Below are 18,633 nucleotides of genomic sequence, written 5' to 3'. Positions count from 1 at the left end.
TAAATGAAAAAAATGACTGTTTAACAAAATCAGTTTATTCTTATAATTGCAAACATTTTAATTAAACTGTTTATAATATAAATATCCTGTTATCCTTGGGCACTCCACAATGCTAACAGGCACTGTCATGTATTTGACAACTGGATGGGAATGCATGTTTGTGTGGTTTTTTTTGCTGTTTTAATTTGCAACTGCTTCATGGACCAGTGAACTGCAATCAAGTTAGCAGTTGCATAAAAAAGAAGGCACCTAACTCAAGGATGTGCTTCTACATAGGTGACAGAACACTTAAATATGGGTATTGTAAAACTGGGTATCTAACTTTCCTGTTGTTCTACCTAGAAGTAATTTGTTGAAGGGCACAGAGGCAATCTGTGAGTAAAGCAGTTGCTGAAACCAGGTCTTCCAAGTGCCAGGCTCATAGCCTTGAGCTATCTTCTGTCTTACGCTGTTTGCAAGGTGACATGCATTAACGCTCCAAAATTAACGTGCCAGCCATAGACAGAGGTTTAAAAGAAGAGCTATAAGATGATTTTTATATCAAGCTGCTTGTACATAGATCTGTACCTGCCGCACTCGCATACACCTACAATTTAGTTACTGAGCCTTCCTGCTTTTCACCTGGTCTCAGCTTTTCTCCTTTATCTCCCAGAGCTGAACACCTCCCCATCCCATTCTGGGTGTCTAATTATGGGCTAAAGAGTCTTTGGATGAACATAGGTGGGATCCATTTCTCTTCACCTTTTTCTATTCTTTGAGTAACTGTTAGTGTATAAAGACTTCCCACCCTATGATGAAGAACAGGAAGGGAATAGTAAGCTGATTCCCCAAGGTATAAAAACGGGGGTATAAAACATTACCCTGTCCTCTTAGTTCACACCTGCAGTTTTCCCACAGTCTTGATCCTTCTCAGCATTGCAGGCTGCTCAAACACGTCTGCCCTTACACAGCATGTTATTGCTTCCTTTCCTCCAACAGCAAGACTGTACCTTAGGCAACTGACTGCCAGCTCGTGTGGTGACCACATTATACGCAGTTTTCCTTTCAAAATAAATTCAGACCTAGATTTCCGAGGACATGAAAGTAAACACCTGTTGGAACTAATTGATATGGAATAAACTTACGCATTAAAGCGAGCTCGTACCACCACTCGGCAGAAATTCCTGAATCTGTGCTCACGACCAACTATGAAAAGTGGTTTATCAAAATATGGATGATTCTCTCGCAGCTCCTCCTCTTGGACTTTCCTTTTGAAAGATGGAATGTAAATTATTAAGTGATATGCATTATACCTGGCAAAAACATCCCTTACACTTTGTTCTTTTTTCATCATGACTCTCAATACTTTTTACTTGATACAGAGAATACTTAATACAGAAAACTGTGCACTCAGACTTTCGATTTCTAAATACCTTTTCATTTCAGCTTGTTCTTTTTTTTCTTGGATCATCTTTATCTCACTGTCTTCTCTCTGTGCATTTCTGTATCTCACTGTGTTGGAGTGCTAGAAGCAAAACGATTCCTTTTAAATGAGGTCTGTGGGTTGTTGTTTTTTAATGTTTCAGATGAAAGCAAGATACGGTATTTTACATAGAAAGATTCAAACGAAAAATCTTTATTTCCAAATGCACTGCACATCAACTCAGTCAAGCATATTGTACAGTATCTATCTCTCTACAGCACAAAGCTGCTTATTTTCATCAAGGTTAATTTCAGTTTTAATTTCATGCATGAAGTCCCATCCAATGCAACTTTTAACTTTAAAAGCAAAGGTCCTGCAAGCTCAGCCGATATCTCTGAACTGGAATAAACACCATTGAAGTTACTAAGGGCAAAGACTGGGAAAGAAAAGGCTTTACACACCCTTTCAGCTTCTCAGGCCTGCTGCATGTGCTGCCAGGCAGTGAGTTGTGCAGAACACACAGGTAATGACTGCAGAGCACAGGGAGGGAGGACAGTTGCCTGAGCTCATCCAGTGAAGGGTACAATTAATATTACTATTCAGAGTTAAGTGAGTCTTTGGAGCACTCCTGGAGGGGTAATTCTGGGTGTTACCCTCACTATTGGACACAAGCAAAGTCACATCTGCTTTAAAATATTAGTTACCTCCAGTTTCTTTCTATCACCACACAGGGTAATTCAATAATTACTTCTTACACAGTTGTTTTTATGAAGCACATCTAGAAAATGACTATCATAGTTTGGAAACGGAGGGACTAATATCGTCCCTTGAATATTCATAGTCATAATTATGAATTTGCACAAGTGAAAATCCACTTAACTGCATGAAACTATACCACAGTGAAATCTGTGATTACTATTCTCCCTTTCAGTCTTTGTCCTTTTGTCTGACAGTTCATGTGTTTGAAAAATAGTTAAACTTCCACTGGAAATTGTGAAGTGCTGTTTTGCCAGTCTGAGTGATTTGTGTAATTCCAGACTAAGGTTTTTTAAGGTGTCCTGGGTAGCAACTGTTGTGTTCCTAATGTAGTGTTTACAGCTTCAGTGAATCTATCTCAGCAAGTGTTTCAAAACCAGTAAGTCTATCAGTGAAATGACCACATCAATTACTTGATGATAATTCTAACGCAATTACAGTATTTGTTTTATGATTTCCTTTCAAGATTTCAGAAGACACATTGTAAACAAGACCATAGATAGACATTAGTCTTCCACAAGCATTTATTACATGGTACATATTCTTATTTCTTATATTTTCAAACTGAAACCATCATTTCTATGAGGACTTACATCTTGAGTCAACGTTTCAAGAGATTTTCCTCTGCTGATTCGCTGGCTGTTGGAACCATGTCTCAGTGACCTGAAACAATCATAATCAATTTAACTATACATTTCAAGATGAAATTTTGACCTTTATAGGATGGCCATTATAAAGCACTGCTCTCCAGCTACACAATATCTCAAATTCTTATCATTTTTCTCTTGCTAACATCAGAAGCTTATATGTTTTTCAATTGTTTTCAAACCCATCTAACATAAGCCAATTTCTTTCCTTCTGATCTTTAAATTGATAGCTTTGTAGATGGCAAAGGAAATGACATTTAAAATAAAAAGGCATTTTTTTCCATTTATACAGTACAATGAATTTCATTATGATTACAATGAAAAATGTAGAATTCACTTCTTTGTACAAGTAAGTAATTTCAGTTTTTCACGTTAAGTATTACTCAAATTTAATTCTTTTTGTCACTTTTATTTTAAGAATATTTTTAATCCGTTCTTTCTGTTTATGTTTACCTGCGTTCTTGTCGTATATGATGCTGGACGCTAAGTATTGACCTTTCCTTTGCAGGCTGCCCCTCAAAGGATCCGCTCAGCATGCGTTGTCTAGTGCAGGCCCTATGACGAAATATAATGATGATGACACAGAGTTTACAATACAAATGATAATTTATGAGGTAGCAGGTTCAGACAAGTCAGCTTGGCTTTCTGGGAAGCAAGTGCACAGCTTAACATACAAGAACAATAAAACAAAAATGGACTTTGCATGAAAACGTATTTCCAAGGCAATGGTTCCCACTCTGCAACATAACTGGTCATCTGATGAACCTTCTCCACACCTTAGCAAGGGCCGTCTTTGAGTTTTCTTCAGTTTGCTGTAGAATTTATGGTCCCTCAAGACTTCACTAAGTATGAAAAGGGTCAAGCAATGCGCTAATCATCAGTAAAACCAGCTTCTCAGCAATAAAGAAGGGAATAGTACAAGTACAGATGTCATTTTAGAGCAGCTCCCTTTCAGGGCTGTACATGGCAAAATATTTATGTACACGCACAAGACTTACAGCACATCTTTGAGCATTCTTCTACATAACTGGGACCATATATGATTTGAAATGAAGAGCTGCACATTGCTGATAGCCTATAATATGTCTGCTCTCTGCGAATGCATTGACATTGCAGCATTTTGTTGTGTGGGTTTTTTCACTTGTTTGCTCATTCGTTTCATTTTGCTTTTGCTGAATTTTGGCAAACACATTTTACACTTTACACATTTTGGCAGAAATGGGTATTTGTTGGTTAGTAAGTGTGCTACAGCTAAACACAGCATGCATATCTTTACTTTGATGGCTATAATGAGATGGATTTGCTTAAGAAAAAGAGCGTTTTCCACTAAAAGAGGTCACACAAATCCTCCAATGGCTGAGAAATGGAATTTCAACATTAGAAAAATATTTTAACTTTCCAGGAATGCTGCAATTTTAAGTTTACACAGTGCACACCTTATGGATCATTTTGTATTATGCAATCATTCAGAGAAACACAAGACCCAGATGATAATATTTCATACTTTTTAATGAACTGAATCTCCATTTTTTTTTGAAAACATGAAAAAAACCCCATGCTATTGGAGTGACCACTCTGTTCGCCAGTCTACTGTAAGACTTAGATAAATGTTATCCTTGACAGCCTAGGATGATCATGCTTGTTGGCAAAAGGTGTCCCAGGCATGTTCTTTTCCCACTGTGACTTTGTTTTTCACTCTTCTCCACTATTTCTCCTTCTTTTGGATTTAAACACATAAATGGTATGAGTAGGGATCCAAAGTGAGATCTGGAACAAAAATGAGAAGCTTAGAATGCTTGTCAGTGTCATCACTGTGATTCATACTAGCATGCTAGAAAAATACATTGCGCTACACTTGTTACAGAAGGCATGAGGTTATCCTACACTGAACTGAAGCATCATGCCATTAAGAAAATTACTGTATCTCTTATAAAGCACAGCTCATCTTAGGCAAATCATGAACATTTTAATACCAAAGGATTTTAAGCATTATATTATGGAGGATGACACTACACAACACTGTCAGAAGACAACACAGATATCATTTGAATATCTGTGCAATTTTCTAGTAAAAAAAACCCAAACAGATAAAAATTATTTCCTAAAAATAGATCCTACCTAACGCCATTAAAATGACAATCCAGTTTTTCCCAGCAGAGACAATGGAAAGTTCTGGAGTCTGACTTCTGTATAGAGGCTTCTTGCTGTGACAAAGAGGGTAAATTATCTTTTTTTTTCCTGTAAATATAAATTATTGTGCTCTGCTTTTAACAGCTAGAAATGCTTTTCTTTACATCAAAAAGTGACTTGCACATAAATTTTTCATGTCCTTGTACACAGGTTACTTGAATACCGAGTGACATAAACTCTTAGTGTCCATAATAAAAGAGAACATTAAATGTTCAAACAATAAATTCTTTACCTGACTAATGAACAAGATGCCTTAATGATATAATAAAATACACTTAGCCATATACTATATCGAAGGGGCATGCATAAAGGGTAACACCTGTAGGAAGACTGTTAGGATTGTCTATGATCTCTACCCAAGTTAGATTCCTAAATCCAAATTTAGAATTTATATCCATTGCCTCATTTTCAATAACTCTGGAAGCCCTGCAGCTCCTACTGAAGTCGACAGAGAAATAATGAAATTCCAGTTGTATAGCACAGAGATCAGAAATTTGTATCAAGTAACTGCAAAGAAATTTTTTGTATTTTCAGAGAAAAAGATGCTGTGCTGAAAATGCTGTGGCTTCTTTTTGACAGCCTCTCTCCCAGCATTCTTCACTTGATGGGAATTAGTGCCTTAATCTTCCTTGTATTAACTCTTAGTAAAAGCCATGCTTTGTCATCCTTTTGACTTGGGATCTGCATATTTTTCAGCTGTTTAAGACGTGTAGAGTTGCAGATCTTTGGGGGCTTTTGAAAAAGAAGGCAGGTGCCATGAAATTTTCAGAATTGCAAAGTTGTCAATTACAAAGTCTACAAGAGGATTTGTTTTCTTATTGTACAGACCTACACTTAATGCCTACAGTGCCTCATGTGAGCCACTTGTCCAGGCTTCCCTCTTAATTAGTGGAAATGTAGGGCTCAATTAAATTGGTTGTACAGAAGTGGCCAGTGCCACCTGCCATGCCTTGGAGCATTTTGCCTTGCTTCCAGCTGCTGCTTCAGCAGGGTATGAGTTCCCCACAAATTTCTGTATCACCTGCTGTCCTCAAGAGGATATTCTGGACATCCTCTGGCATCTCATACATTACTAGATGTTCATATGTGGACAGCTTCATTGAACGTTTGGTCAATTAATTTAATTAATGTTTGGAAGCCATTAAAGTAATCATAAAGTGGGCATCTAAAGACAAAGCAGTCAGCTAAAGATCTCACTGGGCTCCACTGCCTATATTGACTAGACCTCTGTCAATAGATGACAGAGGTCATCACTTAGCTCACAGGCAGATCTGGTAGTCTGGAGGTGAATTCCACACCTGGACAATCACGGCACCACAGTGTTAAAAATGTAGTCCTATGTGGTTTGCTAATTGGAGTTAAAAAATGTTTTCTTGACTTGATACATCTTCACATAACTGTAGCTGGTGAGAATCTTTTGAACTTTCATCGAATAATGCAGGCAAAATTACCTTTTTTTTTAGCTAAATGTCCTGGTTTGGCCTAAACCAGCCCAATTTTCCTTTCAGTGATTTTTCCTTTCAGCTAAGCTTCTTCTAAATCACTGCACTTTCTGAAACTAACTGCATGTTTTGCAGACACTGTCTGCTTCTAGGGCTGATAACGCTCGAAGGCACCGGTGGGGATGTTATGCAGAAAGGCTCTTGCTGTACTTATTCTTAGAGAAACCAAGGTCACTGCTAAATTCCTCACTGATTACGAGTGAAGAGCCAAAGAGGGGGTCGCAGCTGCAGGGAGGAGCGGACAGGGCAGGTGACCCAAAATTGACCAACGAAGGTATTCCATCCCATACATGTCATTCTCAGTATAAAGCAGGGGGATCACGAGGATCTCGCCCTCTTCTGCTATGGCCGGTGTCCGAAGAGGACTCTGTCCGTTTTCCTGCTGCCCCCAATCCCGATTTGTGCATCCCTGAATCCAGTTCCCGTCCGTCGCTGGGCCCAGCCTGGGCCTTCCCGGAGCCTGCCCTGAAGTACCAGTGGTGACGTGGCCGACGTCGGGGGAGCTCGATCTTGGTTTGTATATATTTGTATATATTTAATTATTTCCATTATTATTATTACACTCTTTTTCATTATTATAGTTTATTAAAACTGTTTTAACTTTCCAAACTGTAAGTCTCTCTCCCTTTACTCTTTTCCTTCCCCTTCTGGGGAGAGGATGAGGGTTACTAGAGAGCGTCTGCCACCAGTTTAATAGCCAGCCCAGCTTTAAACCGTGACACTAAAATTGTCCTTTCCATCTTCCTATACTACCTCTATAAAATATTACATAGGTTCGTGTTCACTTATGAACACGAACCTATGAACATTCATCCATAACTGAATGAGGAAGTTATGAAACAAAGGGGAAGAGACAAGAAATACGTCAAGCTTCTGGACTTCGTACTCACCTTGCAGAACTCTGAACACAGTCCAGCAGCTGCAAACTACATGCTCCAAATTTGCCTTGAAAACCACAAATGTAATAAAATATCCTGAAACAGAAAATGCGATTTGGTAGGTTATCAGAAAGCCAGGCTACAGGTGAAGACCATATAGAACAATACGATATTGGAATACCACATAGTTTGTATTACCTGTGAACAATTACAAGGTCCAAACTTTTGAAGTCCTTCAAACTATTTCATGCTTTGGAACCCCTGAAAAATAAGTAGTGGACAGAGTGTTCAAGCAACATCCTTTGAGCTAATGTAAAATGTCAAATGCTTTGATGCTTCAACATACTATACCTTTAATGAATATTCTGAGGTCTCTTGCAGAGGGTATGCATATGGCTCATGCTTGGATGTTTTAGGAGGCATCCTTTCTGCAACAAGTGTTTATTCATCTTCTTGCATTCCAGTATAAAACCCATTTGTTGTTCTTCTGTATTATTTTAATGAGTGAATACTTACGTAGCAACTGCAGCAACTCCGTGTATTACTATGTACTTTCATTCTTGTTCTCCCTGAAACGGGCTCACGCTGAAATCTTAGCAGTGTGGTACGCTTCAGTAAAACACTCAATTATCAGCCTCATTCAGCATTGTTTTCACTATGACTCTCTATCCTTACTAAATCTTTCTATGCTCTCATTATACTTGCATCTAACTTGGAATATATGATTAAATGTGACAACCTAAGATTCATGGTGAATTCACCTGATAGGTGTTCTAGTGCTTCCTTCTTTCATTTAAAAAATTTAATTCAATAAGGCACTGTTTGAATAGCAAGCAAAATGCACATTTTCACCACAGCTACACTACTGTTCTTCAGGAAAATTTACTATTTTTTAAGGAAATCTGAATTTGGCTGGTAAAATAAAATGAATTATTAATGCAACTTGGATAATTCATAGTTTTTATTTTCCATGTTCTTTCTTGTTTCCTTCCATATGAGACTAAGGGAAAAAACAAATAGTCACTTATTTTCTTTAGTGTCTGCTCAGTCTGTTGAACCATTGTAGCATACTTTCTTTCCGTTAGCCATTTCGATTTCTCATTGTCATTCTTGCCTTGCTGTTTCAGCTTCTCCTTTACCAGATGTTTGTATAATTATTTTCCTTGGATTATAGAAGAATTGATAGAATTAATCAAGAAGAAGAAACCTCAAGTGGCCATCTAGCCTATCACCTATCTCAAAGCAGGATCAATGATACCTACAGTATTCTGGGCTGATGTTTGTCCAATTCCCTTTTCCACACCTGCAGTGTTGGAGACTCCACAGCCCACTAACTCTACTTCATAACATTGCTTTACAGTGATCTATAACATGGTGGTCACTTGGCACAAAACCCATAAAACAGAGTAACTTCTTACCAATGGGTATGTGCATTCCAGTACTTCTTACTGTTTGTCTTTGCAGGAGGCAGGTGAAATCCAATGATGTGATACGCTTGTGGAGAATTAGAGAAGGTGATGACTAAGTCTGGATTGTCTGATGACAATCATCAACTGAGCTTAACTATAATATTTGTTCTGAGAAATGCATGGTATCAAAGCTCGGCACCTCATAAACTGAGCTTACCTGGAATATTTGTTCAAAGCCTCATAGTTATGAAGAAAGAAATCATACACTTAAGAGAGAAAACATAAAATATATACAGAGAAAGTCATTGTCAGTGATTCAGAACTGACTAATAAAAGTCAGTTAGTTAATGCAGGCAAATTTCTAATAAAGAATACCAAAGCATCTGCCACCGGTTTAATAGCTGTCCCAGCTTTAAACTGTGACAGAGGTTAAAGCATGGAGCTAAACTCTTGTTACTGTGAGATGACAGAGCAGTGAGCACTGGCCAGAAACAGTGGCTTGGAGGGTTCAGAGTGAGCATCAGGAAAACCCTCTCTCAAGGGCAGGCTAATGCAGTGCTGGAACCAGAGCAGGTAGAAGATGCAAAGTTGATCTGATCCAGGGTTAGCAATAGTCCCACTTGAAGTGGGCAGTCGGACAACCCGGCCTCCAAAATTCCATTGCTACCAATATGCCTGTGTTCCTGTGATAAACAAACTAATGAAAATGTTTGCTCATTCTCTTATGAGAAGTGGTATATTATACTACTGCATTAGTGTCCAGAGAGAATTTATTCAGAGATTAACTTTATAACTGTCCTAGAACCACAATCTCGTTTCTTGCTCATTCTAATATTCAGAAAAAAATCACCGTATTTTGCAGAACTACTTGTATGAACACAGTCTTAATTATCATCTAGCATATTAGCAAATTAGTAGAACGGGATACTTAAGTCAAGCATTTTTTTTTCCCCAAGATGCACTTATGGCTGTCTCAATTTCAAACATAAGATAAATGCACTTCACTCAATTATCTGTTTATGAAACTGGAAGTTCCACTTAAACATGAGCTATGCCATTCCCTCAGGTCCAGTAAACGCATCAGAGAAATCTTGACTAGAACAGTGAAAATCCTATTGCATATCACTAGCATCAGTTTACAATTTGACTATAGCATCAGCTGTAATGAAAAGCAAATAAAAAGCTGCCCATTTTAAAAATGTTAGTTTCCCAAACAGTCACAATATAAATTTTATAATGAAATGAATTTTTGTGATTTTGGTGAGTTGAATTTTCTTATCAACAGACCAGAGAACTTTTAAGTTATTCCTTGTATTTTAGAAAATACGGGCATAAACCCTTATATGAAGGTGACTGAGCGCTGGCACAGTTGCCCAGAGAGGTTGTGGAGTCTCCATCCTTGCAGATATTCAAAAGCCATCTGGACATTGTCCTGGGTCACTGGCTTTAGGAGACCCTGCTTAAGCAGAGGGGGTTGGACAAGGTAACCTTCCAACCTCAACCATTCTGTGACTCTGTGAAGCATGGTTTAATAGACACCAGAATCAGGTTCTGCACTACTGATACTTTGTTTATATTTTGGACTATGTGAGACTACTTTTAATTTGCTCAGTTTCCCCACCATTCTGTGCTGTTTACAATTTATCCTCAGCACTGTAGAGAATGGACTGGTTTATACACAACATTTTGACTGGACCTTCTCCATCCTCTCTACTTCAGAAAGCCAGCAGGACTAGACACTCATTCTTAGATAATGATCCCACAAGGAATGAAGGTCAGAAGAACCACAGGCATAAAACCTGCTTTTAAGACAAAAAGCTGTGCTCACAGCAAGACAGAGTAATTTGCTGCATAATGTAATATTAGATGAGCAGGTGAGACACCTAGGATTGCGTGTGTGAACTGTCTCTCTGCGTGGTCGAGGGCTATTTATGCCCTTCTTCCTCCTCTTGGGGAAGAAGATGTCAAGCTGCAGTTCAGCATATAAAGTGAAAAACAAGGTTTGGATAGAGGAAGATGCACAAGAGAGACATGAAGGTACCTGTGTGTAATGCATATTCCTTCTATGCGGTTGGTTATGTTGAAATATTCAGAAATTGATTAAAATATAATTTGACAAGGTTTATAAAGTAGGGGAGGAAAAGGTAAGAGGTGGACTTAAGCTAGAGCAGACATAAAGTTCTCTTTTCAGTATGGCAATTTGATCAAGTTGAAGCTGCCCATGGGCAGCTTTACTGTGTAGAGGCATTGGTTTAGATAAATGCTCCTTAATTCAGGTAGACAAAAATTAAAAATATGCTAGAAGGGATCTTTTCAGAAGGGACATTCTGAAGTTATCTCTTATTGTTCTTGGCATAAATGCAATTTCTTCTTTTGTCAGACACTCTGAATAGCTGAGACTCAGCTACTTTTATTAAGGAGTACACAGCATTTACAGCTAAAGTAAAAATAAGAAAAAGACTCTCTTTTGTCTTGTGAGTTTGATTTTCCTATGTTTCTTGAATTGAATCTAAAGTTTCAGCTGTAAATTTTGTCCTTTATTATAACTTCTTTATCTGTTTGTAAAACTTCCCTGCATCAACACTGGCATCAACATGGAAATACTGGCAGTGCTCAGGACCAGCAGGCCTATCACTGGCAAAGCTCTCTATCAGCATGCCCACCATATATACCATGAATGCAGTTTTCTTATGCTGGAAGAGAGGCATTGGAGATGTCACAATTAAGAGCTTATTTAACAATTCTGAGGCAATAACAAGGAACAATAAATAGTATTTGTTCCTTTTTCTCAGGAGGAGAGTAAGACTGCCTCTTTGTAAATGGCTTACAAGCATCCCAAGAAGGCATTAGAGGACATATGATCCCATGTATTTCTTAGTTGACAGAGGTTCCCTCCTTTTCTCTGTGTTCCTCAAAAGTTCATCGCTGATGACCCAGGAAGTAGATGGAAAAGCATAGTAAATGTAGATTAAATAAATAGATTAATTAAAACAAATTAATAGATTAGTAAATGAAAACTTTCTTCTTCTGCCTCTGCAATTTTTCTTCAGAGGAATTCAGGTGAATCGATGAGAAGTCCTCCTAGGTACAAAACTTTGGCAGAAGCTGTGCTCTGAAGGACCAAGTGGAAGTCAGCGGGATTGAAATTGGAAGGACTGATTTCTGTTTGTTTCCTAGTAGACAGGAATATGTCCAGTACTAAAAAGAACCGGAGCTGTAATATTTCTCAAATGGCACGTAATTACTAGGCACTTTTCAAGAAATTTCATAATTGAGAAATCACACTGAACTCCTAGGGCACTGTTCTTCATAAAACGCTGCCATACTTAATCTAATCCCACAGCTGTATTTCCTAGATCAGTTATTCCTGTTTATATTGCATATTTACCTGGGACCACTCATTCACAACATTCTGGAGATGCACCTGCTTTGGTGAGAATGTAAATATAAAAAAAAAAGCATGATCTATAAATTGTTGGCATTGCTAATGCACCTTATATCAATGACAGTCATTCTAATGTAAAACCAATAGTGGCATGAAAAACTGCAGCATGGTGTTACCCATATGATAACTTTAGACATGGGTCTTGGAGACTTAGACTTGCATTATTTACTTATGGTGCTGAGTACTTACTTGGAATACTGAAATGAGTGATCATTATGAAAACATTCAAGAAATCCTTCCACAGAAGTCACAGTTCAGAAATCTTCATTGTACATTTCCTACTTGGAATATGATTAGTTGTAGTCTATGCTTTCTAGTGTACAACCCCTGCGAATGTTTACGTGCATATATATGCAAGAACTAGGGGGGAATTCTTCAGGCAAAATAACACTGCTTATGAAGAGACATTTTTTGGTTAATTTAGGAGGAAGAAGTGAAAAGAGCTGAAACATGATCTTTCCGCATTACACAAAATTCAAATACATACTGAAGAACAATCTCCCTCTTGTTGCAGTTCAAGCATATAATACAGCCAGAGAAAAGAGCAATTTATCTTTGATAATGAAGGCAACAGATGTACTACAAAGGGATACACTATCATAAATACTATACATACAGTAACATTCATGAAAAACAAGGTTATGAGAAATCAGATGACAGTCAAAGCAGTGTCAAATCACTGCTGACTCTTACCTTAGAATTTTATTGATTGCTGTCTCTTTTTCCAGAAGGTTTCTTGCTCTGATGCTGAAAACAGATTTACGGAGCTATAAAATTAAGAAAAAGACAGTGTACTTTTTAATTGCCATAAAATATAGCATATGTATGTGACAGACCAATGACACATTATGATGCTGACTGTATGTAAAATTAAACACATAATGTTCTCTATTATAAATGTCTTTTTCACAGTTTGTGGCACGGGTGTCCTTTTCCATGAAAAGGATGGTGGAAAAGATCAAAATGGTCACACAGAGCAAATTCCTTGAGGAATGTCTACGATCCTAGCCTTTTCTTGCCGCTTTTGGCCTCCCTAGCTAGTTCTGAGTAGAAAGCAGCAGATGGATTTGTTGACTAGCGCTAATATTATTCCCCTTATTACAGATTCCTGTTCTTCTTCAGTTGGCCAAGTCACACCTTTGTCTTAATCCTTGCTACTCCTCCTCCACTTTAGATTTTGACTAGGCTGGATCATAGTCTGGCGATACCTTGACTATACAGAAGAGCCAGCTAACAAAGCTTAGATGTAGGGGGCCCTGGAGACAGAGGATAAAAAGAAGGCGGAGTTACTGAATGCCTTCTTTGCCTCTGTCTATACTGCTGGAGGCTGTCCTGAGGAGCCCCGGACCCCTGAGGCCTCAGAAGAAGTCAGGATAGAGGAGGAATCTGTCTTGGTAGATGAGGGCTGGGTCAGGGACCAATTAAGCAATCTGGACGTCCATAAATCCATGGGCCCTGATGGGAAGCATCCGCGGGTGCTGAGGGAGCTGGTGGAAGTCATTGCTAGGCCACTCTCCATCATCTTTGCTAAGTCGTGGGCAATGGGAGAGGTGCCTGAGGACTGGAGGAAAGCGAATGTCACTCCAGTCTTCAAAAAGGGCAAGAAGGAGGACCCGGGTAACTATAGACCCGTCAGCCTCACCTCCATCCCCGGAAAGGTGATGGAACAACTTGTTCTTGGTGCTGTCTCTAGGCACATCAAGGATAGGGGGATCATTAGGGGCACTCAACATGGCTTCACCAAGGGGAAGTCATGCTTAACCAACTTGATAGCCTTTTATGAGGACATAACCCGGTGGACAGATGATGGTAAAGCTGTGGATGTGGTCTATCTCGATTTCAGTAAAGCGTTTGACACGGTCTCCCACAGCATCCTCACAGCTAAACTGAGGAAGTGTGGTCTGGATGATCGGGTAGTGAGGTGGATTGTGAACTGGCTGAAGGAAAGAAGCCAGAGAGTGGTGGTCAATGGGACAGAGTCCAGTTGGAGGCCTGTGTCTAGCGGAGTCCCTCAAGGGTCGGTACTGGGACCAGTTCTATTCAATATATTCATTAATGACTTGGATGAGGGAATAGAGTGCACTGTCAGCAAGTTTGCTGATGACACAAAACTGGGAGGAGTGGCTGACGCACCGGAAGGCTGCGCAGCCATTCAGAGAGACCTAAACAGGCTGGAGAGTTGGGCGGGGAGAAACTTAATGAAATATAACAAGGGCAAGTGTAGAGTCCTGCATCTGGGCAAGAACAACCCCAGGTATGAGTACAAGTTGGGGACAGACCTGTTGAAGAGCAGCGTAGGGGAAAGGGACCTGGGGGTCCTAGTGGACAGCAGGATGACCATGAGCCAGCAGTGTGCCCTTGTGGCCAAGAAGGCCAATGGCATCCTGAGGTGTATTAGAAGGTGTGTGGTTAGCAGGTCGAGAGAGGTTCTCCTCCCCCTCTACTCTGCCCTGGTGAGGCCGCATCTGGAATATTGTGTCCAGTTCTGGGCCCCTCAGTTCAAGAAGGACAGGGAACTGCTAGAGAGAGTCCAGCGCAGAGCCACAAAGATGATTAAGGGAGTGGAACATCTCCCTTATGGGGAGAGGCTGAGGGAGCTAGGTCTCTTTAGCTTAGAGAAGAGGAGACTGAGGGGTGACCTCATTAATGTTTATAAATATGGAAAGGGCAAGTGTCATGAGGATGGAGCCAGGCTCTTCTCAGTGACATCCATTGACAGGACAAGGGGCAACGGGTGCAAGCTGGAACACAGGAGGTTCCACTTAAATATGAGGAAAAACTTCTTTACGGTGAGGGTGACCGAACACTGGAACAGGCTGCCCAGAGAGGTTGTGGAGTCTCCTTCTCTGGAGACATTCAAAACCCGCCTGGACGCGTTCCTGTGTGATATGGTCTAGGCAATCCTGCTCCGGCAGGGGGATTGGACTAGATGATCTTTTGAGGTCCCTTCCAATCCCTAACATTCTGTGATTCTGTGATTCTGTGATTCTGTATCATTTCACTGCCTAGAGCTAGGTGAGATGAAAGTAGGTTCCTTTTTTTCCCCTGATGCAGAGCAGAAAATGTGGTGACCAAATTGTGCTTGTGCTTGCCTCTGGTCATGAACAGTGTTTGAGGCATATTCTTCTGAACAGGATGTCCTGAACATTAAATGAAAGGATTGAGACACATGAAAAAACAAGCACTTAATTCCTAAGCAAGTGGTTAACAAACACGGCAACTATTTGGAGATTGTTACCTTGAAGCAAATGGTTGAGAGAGATTTGGGAACTCCTAGCAATATGTGCCCCGTTTTTGATCGATCTGAAATTAAATCTTTAAGCACATTTCTTTAAAACTACTTATTATAAATACCGGATTTGTTTAATTGATCTGTGTCTGATCCAAGGATGTAAGTAATAGATTTCCAAAATACTACCTCAAATTCAGAGTCATTTGACAAATAATTTTGCTAGAACTTGTCTCAAGACTCAGATTGACTCTGATTCACGGTAAGATGTCTTACTATGAAGAAAACCAGAAGCCTAGAAAATACCCTGAAACTTGTTAATTATACTGACTGTCCTGAATAAAATGGCTACTCTTTTTAAGCCACACCTGTAACAGCAAGCTACAATCTCTTTCCTAATACTTGCCTTTTCCAGTGTGGCCCCTTTAACCTTTCTCAAGTCCTAACCCATCTCTGTACAGACTGTGGAAGTAAGAACACATGTGATTTGAAACCACCACTGCTTTGAGATTCTGTGGGTTCCTTAAAAAACCTGAAACTTGAAAACTGAAATAAAGTATGCAACACTTCAGAATGTAGTTTGGAAAATAAGGTATTGAGATTTCAGTTAAGATTAAAAAAATTGAATTGTTGAATAATATGAGCCAAAAAAAATTGTTCCATTGCCTGGCTACGGTTAACATCAAAATAAACTGAAAATCACTGTATGAGATACACCATTATATTAAATATTGTGTAGGGGTAAATATTTCATAAGTTGAAACATACTTATGGAGGTTTTAATTCATTTTCAGTACCTCAGCATAGGTTTAGTAGATTTATCAGCATGGTACCTTATTATGGATTTAGATATAACTGACAATGGTGAAAGTAATGGCAACTCTTTCACATCTTTTTTCATCTAATGTCAGGGAAATGAATGTCAGTGGAATGCCAGATAACTGATTTTTCCCTTTAACAGGATTGCAGAAAGAAACCTCCAAACCACAGGAGTATCTATCCTTTCGCAAGGTGTTAGCTAATAATTTTTTTAGGGCTCATCTAGGAACATCAAACTTATGGGAATAATGAAGGTGGAAAAACAGCTGTTTCATTTCAGTTGTTTTTTTTTCCTGTTATAAATAATTGCTTTAGAATAATTGCAATCACATCAGACATCGGGGGAAAAAAAGTATGCTGCCTACTAATGTGTTATGTCCATTTATTTCTAATAACAATTCTTTGCTTGTTAACTTAGAAATTGAAAAGATTTCAAACACAGGAAGCATTAATTTCCTTCCAAATTTCCAGTTTTTGCTCATCTGATTTCAGAAAAAAGCTGAGGCAAATAATTTTTCCTGAAATTGTCTACAGTGCCCTATCTGGCATAGACCACTCCTTTTCAGTGTTTAAAATGGGTGTCAAAACACCTCGGCATTAAGTGCGTGGCCCAAGCAGGGAAATTCATCCAGGCTGTCAACAAGGGAACATACCCTCGGAAAGCGGGAATGAAGAGTCTACTTCTTTTCAAAGACTTTACAGGGAGGCTGGGCACTTGTATTGATACATTTAGTGCTTCCCCAAGCCAAGTGTTAAACCATCAAGTGCCAGCAAGGAAGAAGAACATCTCAAGAAAAGCTGCTAGCAGGTCTCAGGCAAGGGCTACTTACATCTGGCACATTTATCTACCAGGGACTGCTGAATCCTCCCTCTAGGCAGGAAGACTAACAAAGAAGGAGGCGGTGGCACTATGTTCTGTATAAAAGCACACTGCTAAATCCATTGCATGCCTCGGCTGGAAATGGTTTCACCCCATTTTTGATGCCTTTAGTGAACACCCTAGTCGTCTGCTGAAGATTTGCACAGACAGCACTGCACTCCAGTATTTGGCCACCGCACAGCCAGAGGTGCAACATCTGCATAGCCAGAGAGATGAAGAGCAGCAGTAGGAAGGACCCCACGTCTGGAGCCACGGAGATGGGGGAGAAAAGGCTGAGTTCTAGTTCCTAATCCCAAAGCTATTCATTAATTTCATCCAGTGATGCTTAAAAAAAAAAAAAACGCCTAAGAAATCATGGTAATAGGGAAAGGGACCAGAACACAGGGCGTTGGACCAGAACACAGGGCGTTGCACCAGACTATTTGTGCAAAGAGTACCTTTACTTCTCCTGCACTTTTTTTTCATAAGGACTAGCTGTGAAACTCACACCTGAGGCAGTATGTCCTTGGGCACTGACCATGGCCTGAGCACACCTGATAGACAGAGGCTTAGGTGAAGTTTTCAAGGTTTGTTACCATCCTGCCTGCCTCTGCACTGTGATAGAAATTAGACTGGAGCCAGGTATCCAGTTCCGTAATCCAGGAACACATGAGCATGCACAAGATCCTATACTTCAGTGCCTAGGGACCTCAGTGGTCCAAAATGGAACTGATAATACAACTCAGGCACTTTCAAGGATTACAGCTTTTGAAGATGATGGTCCTCATTGCTCTTTAGGACTTAGGAGTCCTTTCTTCAGCAGAACTTCAGTGAATTTATCTCAAATTTAAAATATCCAGAAGAAGCAATACAAGATAATATTTTTAGATATGCACAATTGATCCATTTCTCATATTTCAAGGAGTCAGCAGTCAAATAGCAACATGCATATGTCAATATGCATGCTGAAGAAAATCAAACACTAGTATACATTTAAAAAATATGTATCCTTATTCTATATTAGATAAATAAACCAAACTGCTTCCCATTTAATTTTCCAAATTTGTATAGCACACCAGGCAAACGCAATGGAACCGTACAAACAGAAAATGGGGGTCATGATCAGTATTTTGTTTAATAATGTCTAGATGCCGCATGCTGGTGTAGAAGGAGGCCGGCAATTAAAACTTGTGATACCTGCCGAGTTCTTGAATGTTGCAGAGGAAATTGTTAGCAGTGTTAATGTACAAAAGACATTACTCAATCAGATGTGGAATTAAATAAGTACAGTATACTCTACTGAGGTTATTTTGGGGTATATCTGTTTAGCCTGCTGGGTTTTTTATTACAGATTGTGATGTACTGTGAGGACACCCTCGGTGTATGTTTATCAGCCTTTATTTATTTATTTACTTCTTTATGCAACCTATAAGTACACTCAGTGCAGAAATAACAGTGCCATATAGCTTTCTGCTACAGAGCATTATTTTTTAGCAT

The 18,633-nt window shown here is 39.4% G+C and overlaps 1 protein-coding gene across 2 annotated transcripts in view; it reads right to left on the bottom strand.

Moving 5' to 3' along the window:
- Positions 1–18,633, bottom strand: part of NALCN (sodium leak channel, non-selective) — a 238,323-nt gene that overhangs the window by 33,206 nt on the left and 186,484 nt on the right. For both annotated transcript variants that reach the window (XM_068424956.1, XM_068424957.1), the window contains 5 exons: positions 12,923–12,996; positions 3,259–3,360; positions 2,752–2,821; positions 1,413–1,504; positions 1,125–1,247 (listed from right to left, as the gene is read on the bottom strand). In XM_068424956.1, coding sequence (XP_068281057.1) covers positions 1,125–1,247; positions 1,413–1,504; positions 2,752–2,821; positions 3,259–3,360; positions 12,923–12,996 — 461 coding nt within the window. The remainder of the gene's footprint in view (positions 1–1,124; positions 1,248–1,412; positions 1,505–2,751; positions 2,822–3,258; positions 3,361–12,922; positions 12,997–18,633) is intronic.

The sequence above is a fragment of the Nyctibius grandis genome, chromosome 2, assembly GCF_013368605.1.
Source record: "Nyctibius grandis isolate bNycGra1 chromosome 2, bNycGra1.pri, whole genome shotgun sequence".
NCBI lineage: Eukaryota > Metazoa > Chordata > Aves > Nyctibiiformes > Nyctibiidae > Nyctibius > Nyctibius grandis.
The sequence above is the reverse complement of the archived record's forward strand: the minus strand, read 5'-3'. Positions and strand labels throughout refer to the sequence as shown.